This window comes from Gymnogyps californianus, chromosome 1 (genome assembly GCF_018139145.2).
Source record: "Gymnogyps californianus isolate 813 chromosome 1, ASM1813914v2, whole genome shotgun sequence".
NCBI classification, from domain to species: Eukaryota; Metazoa; Chordata; class Aves; order Accipitriformes; family Cathartidae; genus Gymnogyps; species Gymnogyps californianus.
Genome location: NC_059471.1, coordinates 160,825,775 through 160,842,086, shown reverse-complemented (window position 1 = coordinate 160,842,086; position 16,312 = coordinate 160,825,775). Strand labels below are relative to the sequence as shown.

At 48.7% G+C, this 16,312-nt stretch overlaps 1 protein-coding gene across 1 annotated transcript; it reads left to right on the top strand.

Annotated features, from left to right (window-relative positions):
• The first annotated feature begins 4,760 nt into the window (after nt 1–4,760).
• Nucleotides 4,761–16,082, top strand: IL2RB (interleukin 2 receptor subunit beta). The gene is made up of 9 exons (XM_050914945.1): nt 4,761–4,878; nt 5,211–5,337; nt 6,896–7,001; nt 8,181–8,289; nt 9,281–9,429; nt 9,844–10,015; nt 11,894–11,990; nt 13,814–13,898; nt 15,255–16,082. Exons 1-9 carry the CDS (start codon nt 4,797–4,799, stop codon nt 16,080–16,082), a joined length of 1,755 nt encoding a protein of 584 aa, XP_050770902.1. The 5' UTR covers nt 4,761–4,796.
• The last annotated feature ends 230 nt before the right edge of the window (nt 16,083–16,312 follow it).

Sequence of the window (16,312 nt, the reverse complement as noted above, 5' to 3'; positions counted from 1 at the left end):
GCCTAGCCTAACGACAGCTAATGAGCTCATGAATTGTGGGATAATTTGACACCACGCAATACTTTTGCACTTCACACTTCTTCACTGTCCCTGTTCTCCTGTTCACCTCTGCCATTCTGTGGAGACTCTCAGTGGACACACAACTGAAAATGAGAAGTTTCAGCAGCACTGCTCTTCTCTAATGAAAGCAGAGCGAGGGGAAAAAGATGGGCCTCCGCTCAACCACCTGCCCCAGACTTGAGGATTTTTAAAACTTACATTGCCCCTGAAACACCGATCTGGCCCAAACAACACCTTTAACCAAACCTCCAACACCACACTTTTGCTTGCTGCTTTAACACTGAACAACAACACTGACTAGTGAGTTCACCCGTCTCAGTCACCATTATGGGGACAGGAAGGTAATCACAAGAACACCTCGCATGTGTCGCTGACGATGTGGTTTTGTTTGGCTTCTCACATTACAAATGGCACCATTCCTAACAATGTCGGTGTAAAGGAGACAGAAAGTGCCAAATTCTCGGTAACATGACATCCTGGGCAATCAAGTCTGAAAACTGTGCTGACAGCAAGTGTATTTATCTGTATTAGATAAGGTCTGGACACAATCATGGTATCATACCTGTGTGGGAAACCCTTTCTTACTTATGCCACACAGTTGTTGCTTTAGTACATTTTAAACTGTGTTTCCAGTGGAAATTAAACATGCTGAGGCAGTCTGTGTCTCCACGCATCGGTGTTTGGCTGTCTGTTAGCTGATCCATTGGACTATTCCCCCTCCCTCCACAATTTTGGAAAAGTCAGTCAATTCAAGTCACACTTGACAAAGAGGTATACCCCTTACTACTGTTAAGTAAAAGTGGCTGGATAGAGGAGAGCTGGCTCTCCATTAGGATCTTCATTGGGAAAGTGTTCAATGTGACATCAGTCCTTACTAGACATCAAAAAATCTGCACGAGAGTCTATTATAGAGACCCAGATCTAGAAAAAAGTCTCCAGTGAATTGACTGACCAGATAAATCCTTGTTTTCAACCGCAGCAGCTGCTCGTCTTCTCTAGGGACTAACTACATGTTCAGTTTTCCTCTTCCACTATTCCAGGTACCACAGTGCACAACCAACCTCATCTGATTTTTACACATTAAAAAAAAGGAAAAAAGAAAAAAAAAGGGAATCAGTGGGTTTTTTTTTCCTTGATAAGCTGAACAATAAAGAATGGGTGCTTTGTGCTCTTGCTTTCCAAAGTGATCTCTGGTCTGAAGGAAGGCGCAGATTTCTCAATCTGAAGGACAAACAGGAAAAATATGCTGGAGCTGGTGATACCAAGAAGTTACTCACAGAGCACTTCATTCCTTCAGCCGAGGACTTCTGTGCCAGAATAAGCTGCATTCATTTTAAGAGTTCCTGGGAAAGGCAGGCTGTGCCCTGATGATACATGCCATTACAGCTCCACCCTGGTGGGAGCCTCCAAGGTGCAACGACCACAGTCAGTGATTACCAGAGCAGGAGAGCACACAGCCCATCCTCTCCCCTGCTCCTCTTCAACAGAGGCTGGCTGGTCAGATTCCCCAGTTGCCCTCACAAAGGGTGGCCATAAAAGGAGTCTTCAGATGACCAGCAAGAGCATCCAAATGACACCTTTCAGACTCCTGGTGCATGTTGTGCGTGGTGAGGAAAGAGGTGTTGCACTCCAGGCTGCTGGCTAAGTGAGTGCTTGATGCTGGATGAACTGCAGTGCTCTCCCAGAAATGGCCATGAGGATCCACTATTGCAACCTCCTTCAAAATGGCTCGGCCATGCCTTCAAATCACTGTTTTGCTCCAAAACTATTTCTTTTTGAGGTCTAATATCTTCTGAGATCCAATCTCTGAGCTGGGCTGCTGTGACTAGAAACTCATCCTCCTCCCACACCCTTTTTCCACTACCTGAAACCAAGATCTCTTTGTTGATAAAGGAGGCCCCATCCTCCAGGTTTATAGAGTCCTCAAAAAGGAACTGCCTGGAGACTCGAGATTAGCCTCTGGCAACTTTTGGTCAGCAAAACTTGCTTGCTGGACCTGAGCTTGGGCCTTGAGCTGCTCTAGGACGGAAAGGTGAGGAGCACAGTGTGGTGACCACTGAGTGTATAAACGGAGATTCTCATCATCTGGCCCCACACCAGCGGCCATCTTCGTGCAGCCCAGACCAGACAGGAAACGTGATGTGCTGCACTTCAGAGAATTGTATTTGTGTATGGAAAAAGAGAGGTGTGCGGGGTCATGTATGCATGTGCATGCCTATCTGTGAACTGGGCAACCATCGGGCTGTGGATTTGTGTTTGTGCGTCTGTCTTGGCTTGGGATGTGAAGGCGAAGTGTTCTGGGGAAGACATCTGCCTGTGGCAAAAGGATGTTCTAAAACTAAATGTGCCTTGCAGGGCCTGTGAGGGGGTTATCTGTCTGTGAAGGTGAGGGCACATGAATCTTTGGAAGAAGGTGGACATATTTTTTCCATCCCTGTCTGGCCTGTTGAATGGACAAGCCATGCCAAACAGGCACTGCAGCTACTGCGAGGCAGTGTTGCCTGTCTGGACTAGCTGCGAGGCTCAGGTTGGAGGGGGTGATTCTTCCTTCTGCGGAGCAAGTGGGGTGCTCGGCTGGGTAGGGAGGCCGCAGGATGGTTGTTCCAGTGGTGTCACACCATATGCAAGCATGAGGGTTGTGCCTCAAGCTTGCTCACACTCAGCACTGCCCTCATTCCACTCCCGCTCTGACCCAGGATGGATCCTCTGAAACTGGGGCACTGATGTGGAGGCTGGTTTCATTCTGGTGTTGCTTAGGTCAACGACTCAAGTTATTTTTCACAAAGTGGTCCACAGTATTTCTACTGCAGATTGACTCCTATCCCTGGTTTCAAAGTGATCTGTGCATGTGTGCAGACCTCGAGAGTGATATGAATGGTCTGTTTGGGAGTCTGAAAGAGGAAGCTATGGGTCTCTTGCTGGTGTCCCAAGAGGACAGGTCCTTCTCTCTCTCTTTTGCTTCCCAGCAATAGTTACAAACTGGTCCCAGTGTATCTGAGCACTGCAAGCTAACACCTGATCCCTCCACCCTTGTTTCTGCACCTATTGCTTTACCAGCAGGAAGTAGGACGTGGTTTGGGGCTTTTTATTCTCGGCCTCGCTAGCCTTTTCGATACTTCAGGGCCTCGTCTCAGTCTGACAAGGCAAGCAAGCGGCAGCTTCCTGTGCAAAGGTGAGAGGGAGAAGACAGAGAGAGACCGTGCACGTACGAGAGGAACAGCTCCGCAGCAGAACTGCCAGGCTGGAGGCACCTCTCCTCTCGTGCCAGCAGCGCTGGCTGACACCTGGACATGCACTGAGCTAGGATATCTGCCTCCATCCCTCTCCCTTTCCCCCCTCCCCATTCCCCTCACAGTTTGACGTCCAGCACCTGCTTCCATCCAACCCCACGACCTGGTCCCCGGGGACTCCCTTTGTCTGGACTGCTCGGTGCCTGGAGCTGGAAGGTAAAGGGGGCGATGCCAGCTCTCTCCCACATGGGGGGTGGCTGATCTGAAAAGCGTCTTGGAAGGAGTTTCAGTCTGACAAACTGAATCTCGCCGTTGGGGAGGGCTGAGCATGTATTTATCTCTCTGTCTCTCCACAGTCCTCTCAAATCATACCCCACATCTCACAACCACGCCGCCTGCTTTCTTTCTCTCTCTCCCCTTTGTCTGTTAATGTGTTGTCGTCATGTTTTTCTTCATCTGAACCTAATCTTTTATCACAATGGGAATTGATATTATGCCTCATGCCAGGCCTTTATAAACCCTCTCTTCCCACTCCCCTGGCAGTCCCAGCAGGCTCCAGCGGGGCTCTGTCTTGTTTTGCTCAGCTCTGCCTGGGCTCCAGGCTTGCTGAGAGGTGAAGGTGGTCCCTTCTCCTGTGGGCAGAGGCAGACCTTGAGGTACGGGTGTCCAGGTGGACGGGGAGAGGGGGAGGCTTGGATGAGAAGCCCATAAGCCCAGTCTGTCTAATATGGAGCATGGCTGTACAGGCTTTGTAAGACAAGGAGTCTCCCTGGGTGCCACAGGTGGATGAGGGGTGCTGCAGAGTTTCCTAATTACAAAGCTCAAATTTTCTGCTACACCTAAAAGCACGGCTCCTTCCAAGGCAGTGCAGGGTCTCCTTGATGGGGATGGTGCATGGTTTGTGTATGACTATGTAATATTTTGTGATATGGTAAAGCCTTGACTTTCCAGAACCTGGTAAACTCCTTCTTCTCCCTGATTTCTCCCTGTCGCAAACAAGCCATTCAAAATCTACCTCCTCAGCCGTGAACTCTGCAACTTTTGTCAGTTGCAGCCAGAGACCCCTCTTACTCAGCAAGCACCTAGTTATTTCAGCCGTAGGGTTTACCAAAAAAAGAAGCTCTTCAAAGCACAAGCCGTGTGCAACCGAGGCAGCACTCTCTACCTGAGTCAGCAAGCAGCCTGAAACAACACACGCGGACTGCTGTGCACTCACACACATATTTCCAGAAGGCATTACTCCTGCAAACAGCCTATCTGTGCTGCACTGCGAACGGTTTCAGTGCTGAGCAAAGCACCCAAGGCAGGAAAACAATGAGGTGCTGAGGGAAAAGCACAGACTCCGGAGTGGAAGCGGTATGATTTTCTGAGCCTGGAAGACTGGCACTGGCTTTGAGCCCTGCCCTAGGACAGTGGATGCCTCCTGTGAGATGACATCTTCCTAATTTGCGTTGCTGAGTTATGTTAGGGGGGCGTCTTCTCTCTTTCAGTGTGTCACCAGTACAGATGAAGCCCTCTTTGCTGCTTCTGTGTCACCTCTGGCTGTTCAGCCTCACGCCTCTCTCACGGGCATCAGACTTGGCACAAGGTAAGAAGTGATTCCCTTCACCCGTGCCAGCTGGGCGAGCAGGGAGGGGGGTCGGCTGGAGGTGTGTGTGTGCCACGGTGTGTTGCTGTGCAATGCTTGTGTTGAAACATACAGCCAGAGGAGGCTGCAATAGTCCCAGGTCTCTTATGAGCACATCAGCCTCCAAGAATGTAGAGAAGTGAGTGGCTCTGCCTTTTTTACTTGGAGACAGTTACCCAGCAGAGGAGTCGGTCTGTAGTTTGGGATGGGGCAGAATTGTCTGGGATGATGGTTAATGCCAAACATCATTGCTAATCCAGTCACGTTGCTGTCCGTCTCTTCTCTGCTGGCAGGCGCCTCCAGCCTAACTTGTTGGTATGACTCGCGGGCGGCTCTCTTCTGCAACTGGAACCCAGGCAGGGACCTGGTTGAAGCACCATGCCAGCTGGAGATTTTATCGAAGTTAGCTTTTTGTGACAGGTGGGTGACTGGAGAGGCTGAGGAAAGCCAATGCTTTGAATGAAAAGTGTCCTGGAAAGTTTACCACTTAACAAAAATGTAGGCTCCCCCTCCCCAGGCCAGGTGTAGTGGAGTGACAGAACCGAGGGGCTTTGTCTTGAACTCTGTCTCTAACCCCATGTGGGCTGAGATGCTGGCCACTGCTCAGTGTTTGTCATCTGACGGTCCCAAACTGTCTAGCACAGCCCATCTTCCAGCTCCATAGCTCTGTCTGTGCTTCATTTTCCAAAAAATCTCTCTTCCTTGGTAGCCATTCTCTGGACTGAAAGGCATTTGCAATGGAAAAGGAAGGATGTATAGAGATGGGGGCAGAGGAGGGTGGAATTAAAGTTATACAGAGGCCATTTGCCCATTGCCAGGATGAGCTGGGATGTTGCACCCTGAGTAACAATAAATGAAGGAAAATATTGTTCCCCTTATCTCCCCTGACCCTTTCATCTCTCTCAGTTCATGATGTTTTCCTCTCCCACATGTCTCCCAGTGGAGGGGTAGGTGCATGGCCAGTACTGCAATGGGGGCTGGCTGAGTCTCTGTGGTCTCAAAGTATGACATCTCCAGTCAAGAGACTTACCAGCCTACCCCAGGGCTTCCCTGGGTGCCTGTCATAAGGAGAGGCTCAGTGTGGTTCTGGCAGTGGGTGGGTTGCTTGTGATTGTCATAGAGAGACCTCCAATGGGGTGAGATGGGCAAATATATTCTGGGGCCTGGTATATGGACCTAGAAAGCCAAAATATTTATGTTGCTCCATGACTGTGAATCACAGAGACTGAGGCTGGAATTTGGGCTGGATTTGGAACTGTTCCATTGCTTGACCAGGGCTCTAGGACACCACCTCTCCCCACCATCAGCAAGTCCCAGGCTTGATCTGACCTTACAGCTGGAGCAGGCAGCTCAATCTGATACCCCCTCAGCTGCAACCCCATGGATGCTCTCCCAGTCTGTCACCCCCTGTGCCATAGCTCAGCTTAGGCTGTCCAGCCACGCTTGTCAGACCAGAAGAGAGGTCGTGGCATAGCACTGCCAAGCGTGACGTACGGTCCTGGCTGACTGGGATGTGACCTGGTTCAGAAGATACATCTCACTCAGTATCTGAGATCCTACTGGACTCTCGGTGGCTTGAAGGAGACTTGTAAGCCCTAGAGGGGCTGAAACAGGCACCTTTCTTCCAGGGCCACGTTGGCACAGTTGTGGGCAGCAGGTGTGTTTGGGCTCTGCATGCCCTCTGATATCAACGGGAAGCAGAGAAGCTAGCAAGAGGGTTTTGTAAAGACTTGGAAGCTGGAAACCTACTGTTATCTTTGGCTTGAAATAACTGGGGTGCATTGACTCTCCATGTGCCAGCACATAAAATTTGTCTGAGTGATGCAGTGGGGAGAGAAAGTGGGATTACATCCTTGCTGTAACCTGTTCAGGAAATATGGTAGGATACAAAATGCTTTGAAAGGCCTTTAGTGTTACATAAAGTTTGACTAAATACAAAACAGCCCCCCAGCTCACTGGAGTTCTGCTTAAAACCCAGGTTCTTTCCCTTACCTGAAAAATTCAAGGAGCACTGTGAATTACCCAAGGCAGAACACATGACAGGACTGAGGAGATGCATCAAGACCTTCAGCAAAAACAGTAATGTGAGTAATTCATCTCGGATGTCCTCGCTAATGACAAGGTGGAAAGGATTTGTATGTGGATTTGGGGTATATAAACAGTGTGACAGCCAGGAGCAGTATAAAAAGCCCAAACCTAATCCCTGACTCCAGTTCTGGAGCTGGGCTTGATGTTGTGTGTTGTTGATATGCATCACCCCTGTGGGTTCCCCTGCAGGAGGGATTGGCTTCATTGTGAGCTGGGCCATGCTGTCCTGACACATGCAGAAGAGGTGCAGGACAGACAGATCACATGCCATGTCCCATGTCTCAATTAGCTGGGTTTGGCCCTAATCCCTTCCTCTGAGGAGGATGGACATCACCACCAGCTCTGAGGTCGCCTCTTGACCTTATTTTCCTTGAAGAGGTCAGTGCCATTTTTCAGATCATTAACTACTGTGAAGTCTGGTTAGGTGTGTCAAATGCAAGATGCAACAGCAACACATCATTGGAGCTAATGGTGATACAAATCCTCTAGCTATTATTCTTTATTGAAATCAGTCTTTTTTTAGACTCATTATGTACTTCCTTCAGTCATATCCAGAGTTACTGTAGTCGTTGTGTTTTCAGAAAAAAACCCACCCAAATATGAGCTAATCCCCCTTATTGATAAAGTCACAACCAGTTCCAACGACAGACAGGCTTTCTTACATTTGCACATCATGTGCAAAGACAAATTGCAGGGCTGGTAAACAGCTCCAAAATCTTTTCTTTCTAATCAAGCTAATTTCCCTGTTGCTTATTTAATACTGTATGATGTATGTGGCCCTTTAGTATCATTGCATTTCAAGAGTAATATTTAATACTAATGTCATCTCATTCTTACCAATGAACACAAAATGTTTTAGTAAAAATATTTTTCCTCAATAAATGTCACTCACAGAAAGTAACTTTTTCCCTGCTTAGTCAGCACATACAGCAATCCTAGCAAACTAGCATATTACAATATTTTGTGCCCTTCTCGCCAATGAACAAAAATTCCAACCACATGAAGTATAAATCTTTGGTTCCTCACTCACCACTGAGGCTTATGCCTTTCAGCCACAAATATTGTCCATATTTATTGTCAAGTATTCCTAAACCTCTTATACATAGGCAATGCTTAGAAATATGAATGCTTATTGATGAGGCTTCAGTGTTACTAATTGCAAATTTTCCTTGCAGACTCAATGCTTCACCACTGCAGACCGTCTTACCATGTCTGTCCATTGCCAGATTGGAGAGAATAGGTCTATACCTGTGCGAATAGAAGATTTCAGACCACTTGCAAATAGTGAGTACTCATCTGTCTTGCAGTCTCTGAAGCTTCCCCACGAAATGATAGCTAATTTCTCTTCCCCATCCACCCCTATGCAACACCCATAGCTGATCTTAGACTTGTGTCTTTTCCTTGTTGCCTGCTACAACTAGCACAGATGAACCACGTTGACTCCCGCCACTTGCACCTCTAACATGCAGTGTCACGTCAGTCACTTCCTGTCCTGTCCTGTATCTGGGACACTGTTAGATGAGAGTGCTTTGCACTAGGAGTTCTGGCTTCAATGACAGCTCAGCTGACCTCCTGAAAAACGCATGCTGCAAGAAGGAGGGAGAGTCTTGCTGCTCTTCCCCTGCTCCTCCTACCAGATACATGCTTCCACCCTCCTTTAAGCCAGCTTTGGCATGCATCAGTCTTTGCTGAAAGGATTCAACTCGCTAATCCAGCAGAAAAACATCTGCTTGGGTCATTTTTTTGCTGGATGTGTGAGTTTACCTGGCTCGAGGAGATGTCCAATAGAGCTGCTGCAAGGTGAGGTATAAGAAGGCATGGCTGGAGTCAGGGATTGGGAAGGATCAGCCCAGACAGTCTGTGTAACTCCATCCCCTGTGGCGGTAGCTCTCTGAAAGAGCAGCTGGGAAGCAGCTGTCTCCCCAGCCATGCTCCATTCCTATCGATACCATTGCCTTGTGGATCACCCCTACAAGATAGGCTGCATGGCCATGTGGGATTAATTGCACTAACTGCAGGGGCCACTCTCACAGGCTCACAGGGGAGCTGCCTTTAACGTAGTCCAGAGACAACAGGCCTTTTGCTGTCAGGGACAGTGGGGAAGAAGGAGGAACAGAGAGGGGGAACTCACTAACTGTCTCATGTGGCCGTGGCTGGCTGCAGTCTGTAAGCACAGCCAAGACACCAACCCTGCTGCAGTGGGGTTTGCGGTGGAGTCCTGTTATGGACAGACGATGTGGAGGTATCATCAGCCCTGCTCCTTCTCTCTTTCCAGTAAAGCTGAGGCCTCCAGGAAATCTTCAGCTGGTTAGCAAAACTGAAAACACCTACAACTTAACGTGGAGCCTGAATATTTCCTCTCACTATTTGGATGGGGAGCGGGAATACCAAGTGCGGTACCGAACCACGAGTCAGTCCTGGGAGGTGAGTACAGAGGGGGGTACTGTCACCATATGAATCCTGGTCTTCTTTGCGTCACCCAGGACTTGCTCCTGGGCCTCCCCTCAGGACAAAACCAGTTTTGGTGAAGCTGCAGAGTGGATGACACCCCTCCACCCTTTTACTTGTGTCACCTGCTGCCAGTGTTTGGTGATGACATGGAGGCAGATGGGAATCCTATTTTACTTAGTGCTGTCACAAAGAAATCCAGACAGCTCCAGGACAGACCTGAAAGGGATGAAAAAAGCAAAGCAAGGAAGAGTTTTCCTCCAGGGTGAACAAGCAGTGCACGAGGTGTAGGGATCTGAGACAAATCCTCTCTGAGGGCCTTAGAAGAGATGGCCACATGAGGCTGTAAGCCAGGGTGTTGATGATGCTCTAATTTTGCCCTACTCCCAGGAGGCCAGGAACTTCACCATTATGCAGGACCAGATGTGGGCGGTGTTTGAGAGCCTCTCACCCGACTTGAAATATGAGGCAGCTGTCCGTGCAAGGCCAAGTGCCTTAAGTACCTACAAAGGCGTGTGGAGCGACTGGAGCGAGACGATACTGTGGAGGACACATGCTGACCGTAAGGATCAGAGTCAAGCAGTCTGACTTGGAGGGGAGAACGGGGACTCAGGGAAAACAAGGTAGAAGGGGCCAAAGCAGGCTGAGAAGCTGGAGGAAGATGGGTAGGGACAATTGTGTTGACCAAAGAGCAACAGAAGGGTTGGAAACAATTTGTCCCTCCTAATCTGTTAAGTCAGGCTGGCTCAACAGGGCTTAAGGGCAAAGACCTCCCGACCCCAACACAGCCCCTCTGACTTCCAGAAGCCAGGCAAAATCCACAAGATGTAAATCAGGGACTGTTTCCCCAGAGCAGTAAGGCCAGATATCTGACCTGCAGAAGCAGTGGCCAGGACTGGCATTTTCCCAGGTGCTAATGTGACTTAGGAACATAAATCCATCTTTCTAAAATGGCCCAGTTCATTGGAGCCATTGATCCGTGAAATGCAGTGAAACAGAGTGCTCAGCTCCTGAACCAAAGGACACCTGAGCCTAGGAAGCAAAGTCTCACGGAGAATGGAAGAGACTTAGACGCATGTTAAGTCCCTTCCAAAAAGGTCTGCTGAGACTTGCATCAGTCATTGCCATGAACCACAGCACAGAGGACACCTCCAGCCTTGAAAGACAGTGCCCTGAGCAAGTCTCTTCGGTGAGTCATTGGCTGTGGTCTCTGCCATATCTTTTCTGAAAAATAAGCAGACAGAGGTTATTCCTTCTCATGTCGCCCCCACTCTGCCCCTGCTCAACCCCTCCCTGTTATGCCTGGTGCTGGTATAAACAGAGGAGCTATGTTTAGAAAGGGCACTGTGTTGCTGTGGCGATCAAATTTTGACAGTGTGTGATGTCAATGAATAGGATACAGCCGCAACCAGTTGTCATAGCAACCAAGACCCAAAGATAACCAGGGTATCAGAGGCAGAGGAGACAAAGTGATCTGAGTAGCATCTCAAGGACAGGCAAAGAATGTTCTAAAAATGTCTCCTCCTTCTTTTATTTTTCTCTGTTCCCTCACAACTACTCCAGAGATACTCTGCAGGCCCAGACCAAGGAACACTAGGGTTGGAGGGAGATGAGGGGGCAGGTAGAGGAGACAAGCACCAGAATAGCAAGACCAAGCAAAAGTGCACTGGGGAGATGTGTGTGCAAGAGACAGATTAAGAAAAGTTTGAGATGATGCCAGACAAGCCTGAGGAGTGCTGGCAGTGCTGGCAATGTGGGAACTCAGTCTCTTTCTTCTAACCCTACAATTCAAGTACTAAAATATAGTGGAAAGCTGTAGCCTTCCTAGCCTCCTAAAGCTTTCCTACACCTCTCCAAACAAAGAAGCCAGCCCCTTGACCCCTAACCTTCTTCATCCTTGGTCCTCCTGCCTTCTCAAAGACCCATGAACCCCACGGGTCTGTCTCCTCCACTAACTCATAATGCTGTTTCAAGTCTCCATTTCCACTTAAGCTAATTTTAGGACTTCCTGCTTTCCTTTGCAACGAGACAGACAGGTAGATGGACACTTTAACCAGTAGACTGTGGCACCTCATCTGTGGCAACCCTCAGCTGTGGTGCTGTTATGAACAGGGAGTTCAAGCTGTTCAGCACAAATTATCTATTAAGCAATGCCAAGTAGACTCTGAAACCTGTATCAGTTCAAAGGCATCCTACACAACACAGCAGAACTCATTTATCTGACCTGTATATTATAATTTTATATAATTTTATAATATTATATAAAATTATAATAAAGGCCCTGTATATTATAATTTTATATAATTTTATAATATTGTATAAAATTATAATAAAGGCCCACTTTGATCACCTTGAACAGCCATGGAACGGCTGCAGCTCCTACCTCCAGAATCCTGGCTAAATATTCACAGCAACTCTCTCATTCTCTCTCATATTGCAGAAACATCCCGTCCGGTCCTGCCAGCTCTTATAGTGAGCAGTTGCATCTTCGTGATCATTGGGACTGCCTTCCTTATTAACTTACGGACCTTGAAATGGTAAACGAGAGTCAAGTTTTCCTTTCTGTTCCTCTCCTGTATCTTGTGTGTCTTCTCTAAACCCGGGTTATTTTTCACTTGGCATTACTCAGGATAGTGACTTAAAAATATGGTTTATAACCCAACCTTTTGAGGCTGACATTTGTCTGGGGAGATCTGTCACCACCCAAAATTATGTGGTTTCACGGCCATCATCATATCGTGCTATGCTCATGTGACCTGGTGCCATGCCCTGGCTGAATTAAAAACAGCCGCCTCAGCACTTCTGCTGCCCAGGGGTTAGAGTGATGTTCCCCAGCAGGGATGCACCAAAGTTGCCTCTTAAAAAGCAGGCCACTGGGTTGAGCACACCCTCAGTAGAGAGGACCAAGCAAGCCTAGGTGCCACTACCTTCTCATTTAAACACTCCAGCAAGAGCTCAGGCAGGACGTGGTGACATTTGGTCTGTAGGCAAAACTCCTGAGTGAGGAGTACAATTCTTCCTCTCCCTGGTCTGTGCAGTCCTGAAGTGTCTCATCACATGCTGGTAAACATCTACATGATGCTTTAAAGATCTCTTTGTCAGAGCTTCTACCCAGACACTGCTTTTATTCAGGACTGAAAGTGTCTCACAAGGTTACCCCGTGCAGTAATACAGAGAGTGACCTGGCAGCATGGTGAGGTTAGAAATGGCCACAGGTTTTCTCATTTCAGGACAGGGGCAAAGAAGCAGGTGATGATGTTCATGGCAGGGAGCAGGGAGAAATATTCTCAGGGATGAGGCAGCAGAGGCTGCATGACTTCTCTATAAGGAAAGAAGAAGGATGTTGAAGGAAGATGGATACTGAGAAAGTCACTGGTCACTGTGTTTTACCTTGAGTCATAACACAAAGCTGAGGAAGTGCTAGCTATATGGCACAGAGACAGAGACAAAAAGGCCTCCTTTCTCCGCAGAGTATAATTAACCTGGGGGAACTGGATGAAGGATAATGCTGAGGTAAGATCCAAGGAAGGATTAGACATGCATGAATAAAAATAGCATCTGCAGCGATGTAAGGTAGTTTATATGCAAGAACTAGCAAATTCTGATGCTTCAGAGAGTACACTGATTGCCTCCAGAGGTCAGGAGGGTCTTTCCTCAGAGCATCCCACAGCAAAGCTTCAGCAAAGAGCTGACAGGATCAGCCAACCTCTCTGAGGGACTGAGGAGCAGATTAGATCACTTCATGCTCCCTCAGGATGAAAGCACACTGGTTCCAGTAAAGTAGAGGCCTCTGGACTGATGCAAGGCATTCTCAGACAGCTTGCATGGCCAGTGTGTCCTAGCTATACCATGCAGCATCCTGCTAACAGGGCAGAGAGTTGTGGCACAGCTTTGCCAGTGATGGTCGTGCTCAGGCCACGTGGTCCTCTGAGTCATTGTGGTGGCAGCAAAGCAAAGAGGGGGCAGCTCACAGCAGCTGGAGCTTAGAAACAAGGGAGACCTGCCCAGCTTGTCATCAGGACAGGGGCTTAAGCGGGCAGGTGGAGAGGTTAAAGTGACCAGCCAAGGCAGGGAAGAAACCAGTGAACTGTTGGTTGTGCTTCCCCAGGGAAAAGGCTGAGGGCAGTGTATTTACCAATGCCAGGCTTAACTGCCTCATCTCTATACCTCTCATCCCTCAGCTACTGTGTTTCAGGCCACTCAAGAGCAAGGAGAGCCCTCAGGCTTGTTCTTATTTTGCCTCTCCCCCACGCCAGGTAGTACCCATGAGCTGCGATGCTCTCTCCTACCCCCACCACAGTGCCAGATTGGTCAGGATCAGGCCCTGCTTCATTCCTCCTTCTCATTCTCTTTTCTCAAGGTTTAAGAACATCCTGAAGATTCACATCCCAGACCCTGAGAAGTTCTTTCCCCCACTCGTTTCGGTTCACGGAGGTGACATTCAGGTATGGGACTGCGGATGGAGCCATGTGGTTATGAGGGAGAAATGAGGGAAAGGAGGTCTAGCTGCACATGCCCGGGACAGACAGCTGGTTGTCAGACCTACATGTGCACACATGACACATGTGCCTGTAGCACCAGCTGCTGGGTTCTCCGCTCAAGTTTTATTTTCTGACCTTCTAAAACCTGACACTTGGCTGAGGCATCTCTAATTACGGAACTGAGAAACAGCAAACCACTCAAACCTCAGCACCTGAGAGAAAACAAGGGACCTGTGGGAGGGAGCTTGGCCTCTCAGATCCCCTTCCACCCCACTTCGGTCCCTCCCTGCCTGCCCTAGGCTGCCCAGCTCTTCTCCAGATTTCCTGCTGTGATCCGCTCCTCCTGGCTCTGAGCCTTTCCTCTGCTCCTAATGTGAATTGCCATCACGCTGGATGGCACTTAGCTGTTTCCTGCATTCTTGTTGTCTCTTTCCCTTCTTTCTCCACTCCCACTTTCTCCCTTCCCCTAATCTCTCCGTGAGTATGGGCAGCTGCAAGGCGACAGTTACCATTCTGTGCAGTATTAAAGGGAGTGTCAGATGCAAGACATGGGAGGTGATCCCAAGTGGCATCTCGCTTTAAGAAGGATGGAAACAAGCTGCAGAAAGTCCAGAGGACAGCGAAGCTTTGGAAAAGCCTAAGTGCAAAAAGCCTTAGAAAGCTTAAGCTACAGGGGAAGAGTGCAGAGTAAGGGAGCGGGGGTGTGCAGCAGGCACTGAAGACACTTTCTCAGTGCAGAAAGAACTGAAAAATTGGCTTTACTGGCCATGAAGGCAATGAAGTTGGATGTTATCAAAACCAGTTTATTTTTAAGGATAATGACGCACTGCAGGATGTCACTCAGGGTGAGCGTGGAAATTGAGGCACAAGTGGCCTGGAAGAGCACTTTAGACAAGAAATCTGCATAGGGCCATGTAGATGTATTAGAAACTGATTCAGCACCTAGGAATAGATTGCATGAGATGCATCTCAGTACTGCTTTTCATGTTTCCACCTTCACTTCATCTTATGGTCTTGTAATTTTTTTTCTTCCTTTCACTTTAATCCTCCATCTTCCGTTCCCCCCTCCAGAAATCTCAAAACATAGGCTTGCAAGATCCACTCTTGATTCCAAAGTGACAGAAAGATACACTTTGAAAATCCTGCAGATGAGACATCATGAATGTGAATTTCCCTCCCCACCACCTCTGGCAACTCTTGCTTGGACAGAGAAAAGGTCACTTGATTGCTGTGGGCGCTCAGGAGAAGAAACCTTTGGTTCCTCACTGAATGTTGTACTTTTGGCGTAACAGTCTCTCTCCTGTGTTTCTTCCCCATCAGAAATGGCTCTCCTCCCCGTTCTCCACATCTTCCTACTGTGTGAATGGCACAGCCCCAGAGATCTCCATGCTCGAGGTGATGCAGAAGAACGACCAGGAATCCCATTTGCTACTTTCCAAGGGAACCCTGACTCCTGATCCTCCCTTAGAAACCAGTGGGCACTCTGTATCCAGCTGCTTCACCAACCAAGGCTACTTCTTCTTCCACCTTCCCAACTCCTTTGAGATCGAGCCCTGTCAGGTCTACTTCACCTATGAGCCTTTCACCCAGGAGGGCAGTGGCAGCGAGGATGGCGAGTCTTACCATGCTCTCCCCTCCCCAGACCTCTGCACAATGGCAGGGGACATGCCCGTGTTGTCCCACAACTTCCTTCAATGTATTAAGGTGACCCGGGGCTTCCAAAACAGCTCCTTCGTGGAAGAGACAGAAGGTGAAGCCCAGCGGGCCATGGCTATTTCTGGGGCTCTCCAGTCAAGTGAAGGCACCTCATCCACACCAGTTCTGAAACAGGATGAGACGGTGATGGACAAAGCAGCTTTACAACCTGCTGAGACCCTGTGCCAGCTGGACACTGACTTTCCTGACCCACCGGACCTACATGACAGCGATACTATCGATGTAACAGAGGGGAGTGGGAATGCAGGCCCTCCGACTGACCCCTGTACACCAGCAGCACATGCTACCTCTTCTTTCTTTCAGTCTCCAGCTCTAAGGCAAAGCCAGGATGAGGATCCTTGCAGAACAGCCTTCTCCAGCCAGGTCCCAAATACTGGTGCCTACCTTTCTCTGAGGGACCTCCAAAGCCAGTACACCCATTGCTCTGTCTAGGATCTGCCTGGAGGAAACCCACAGGTGGGAAAGGCCTTCTCTCCAGGGAAGGCTAGATGGACAGTTTTTTCTATTCAGGACATGAACGTGACTTCAGCATCACACCCATTGGGACTGTTCTTTAATGAGGCTGGAGAACACAGTTACTCTAGAGGGCTGCAAAACCAGAAAAGGGATAGGATGGACAAGGTGTAAATTCATGGATGGCTAGATGGGTAGCACTAGTTCCC

Excerpts from the sequence above, each read along its gene's own strand:
- IL2RB (XM_050914945.1), top strand. The coding sequence starts at position 4,797 with ATGAAGCCCTCTTTGCTGCTTCTGTGTCACCTCTGGCTGTTCAGCCTC. Across the intron at positions 10,016-11,893 it reads GTGGAGGACACATGCTGACC|AAACATCCCGTCCGGTCCTG; the intron begins GTAAGGATCAGA and ends CTCATATTGCAG. Across the intron at positions 13,899-15,254 it reads TTCACGGAGGTGACATTCAG|AAATGGCTCTCCTCCCCGTT; the intron begins GTATGGGACTGC and ends CTTCCCCATCAG.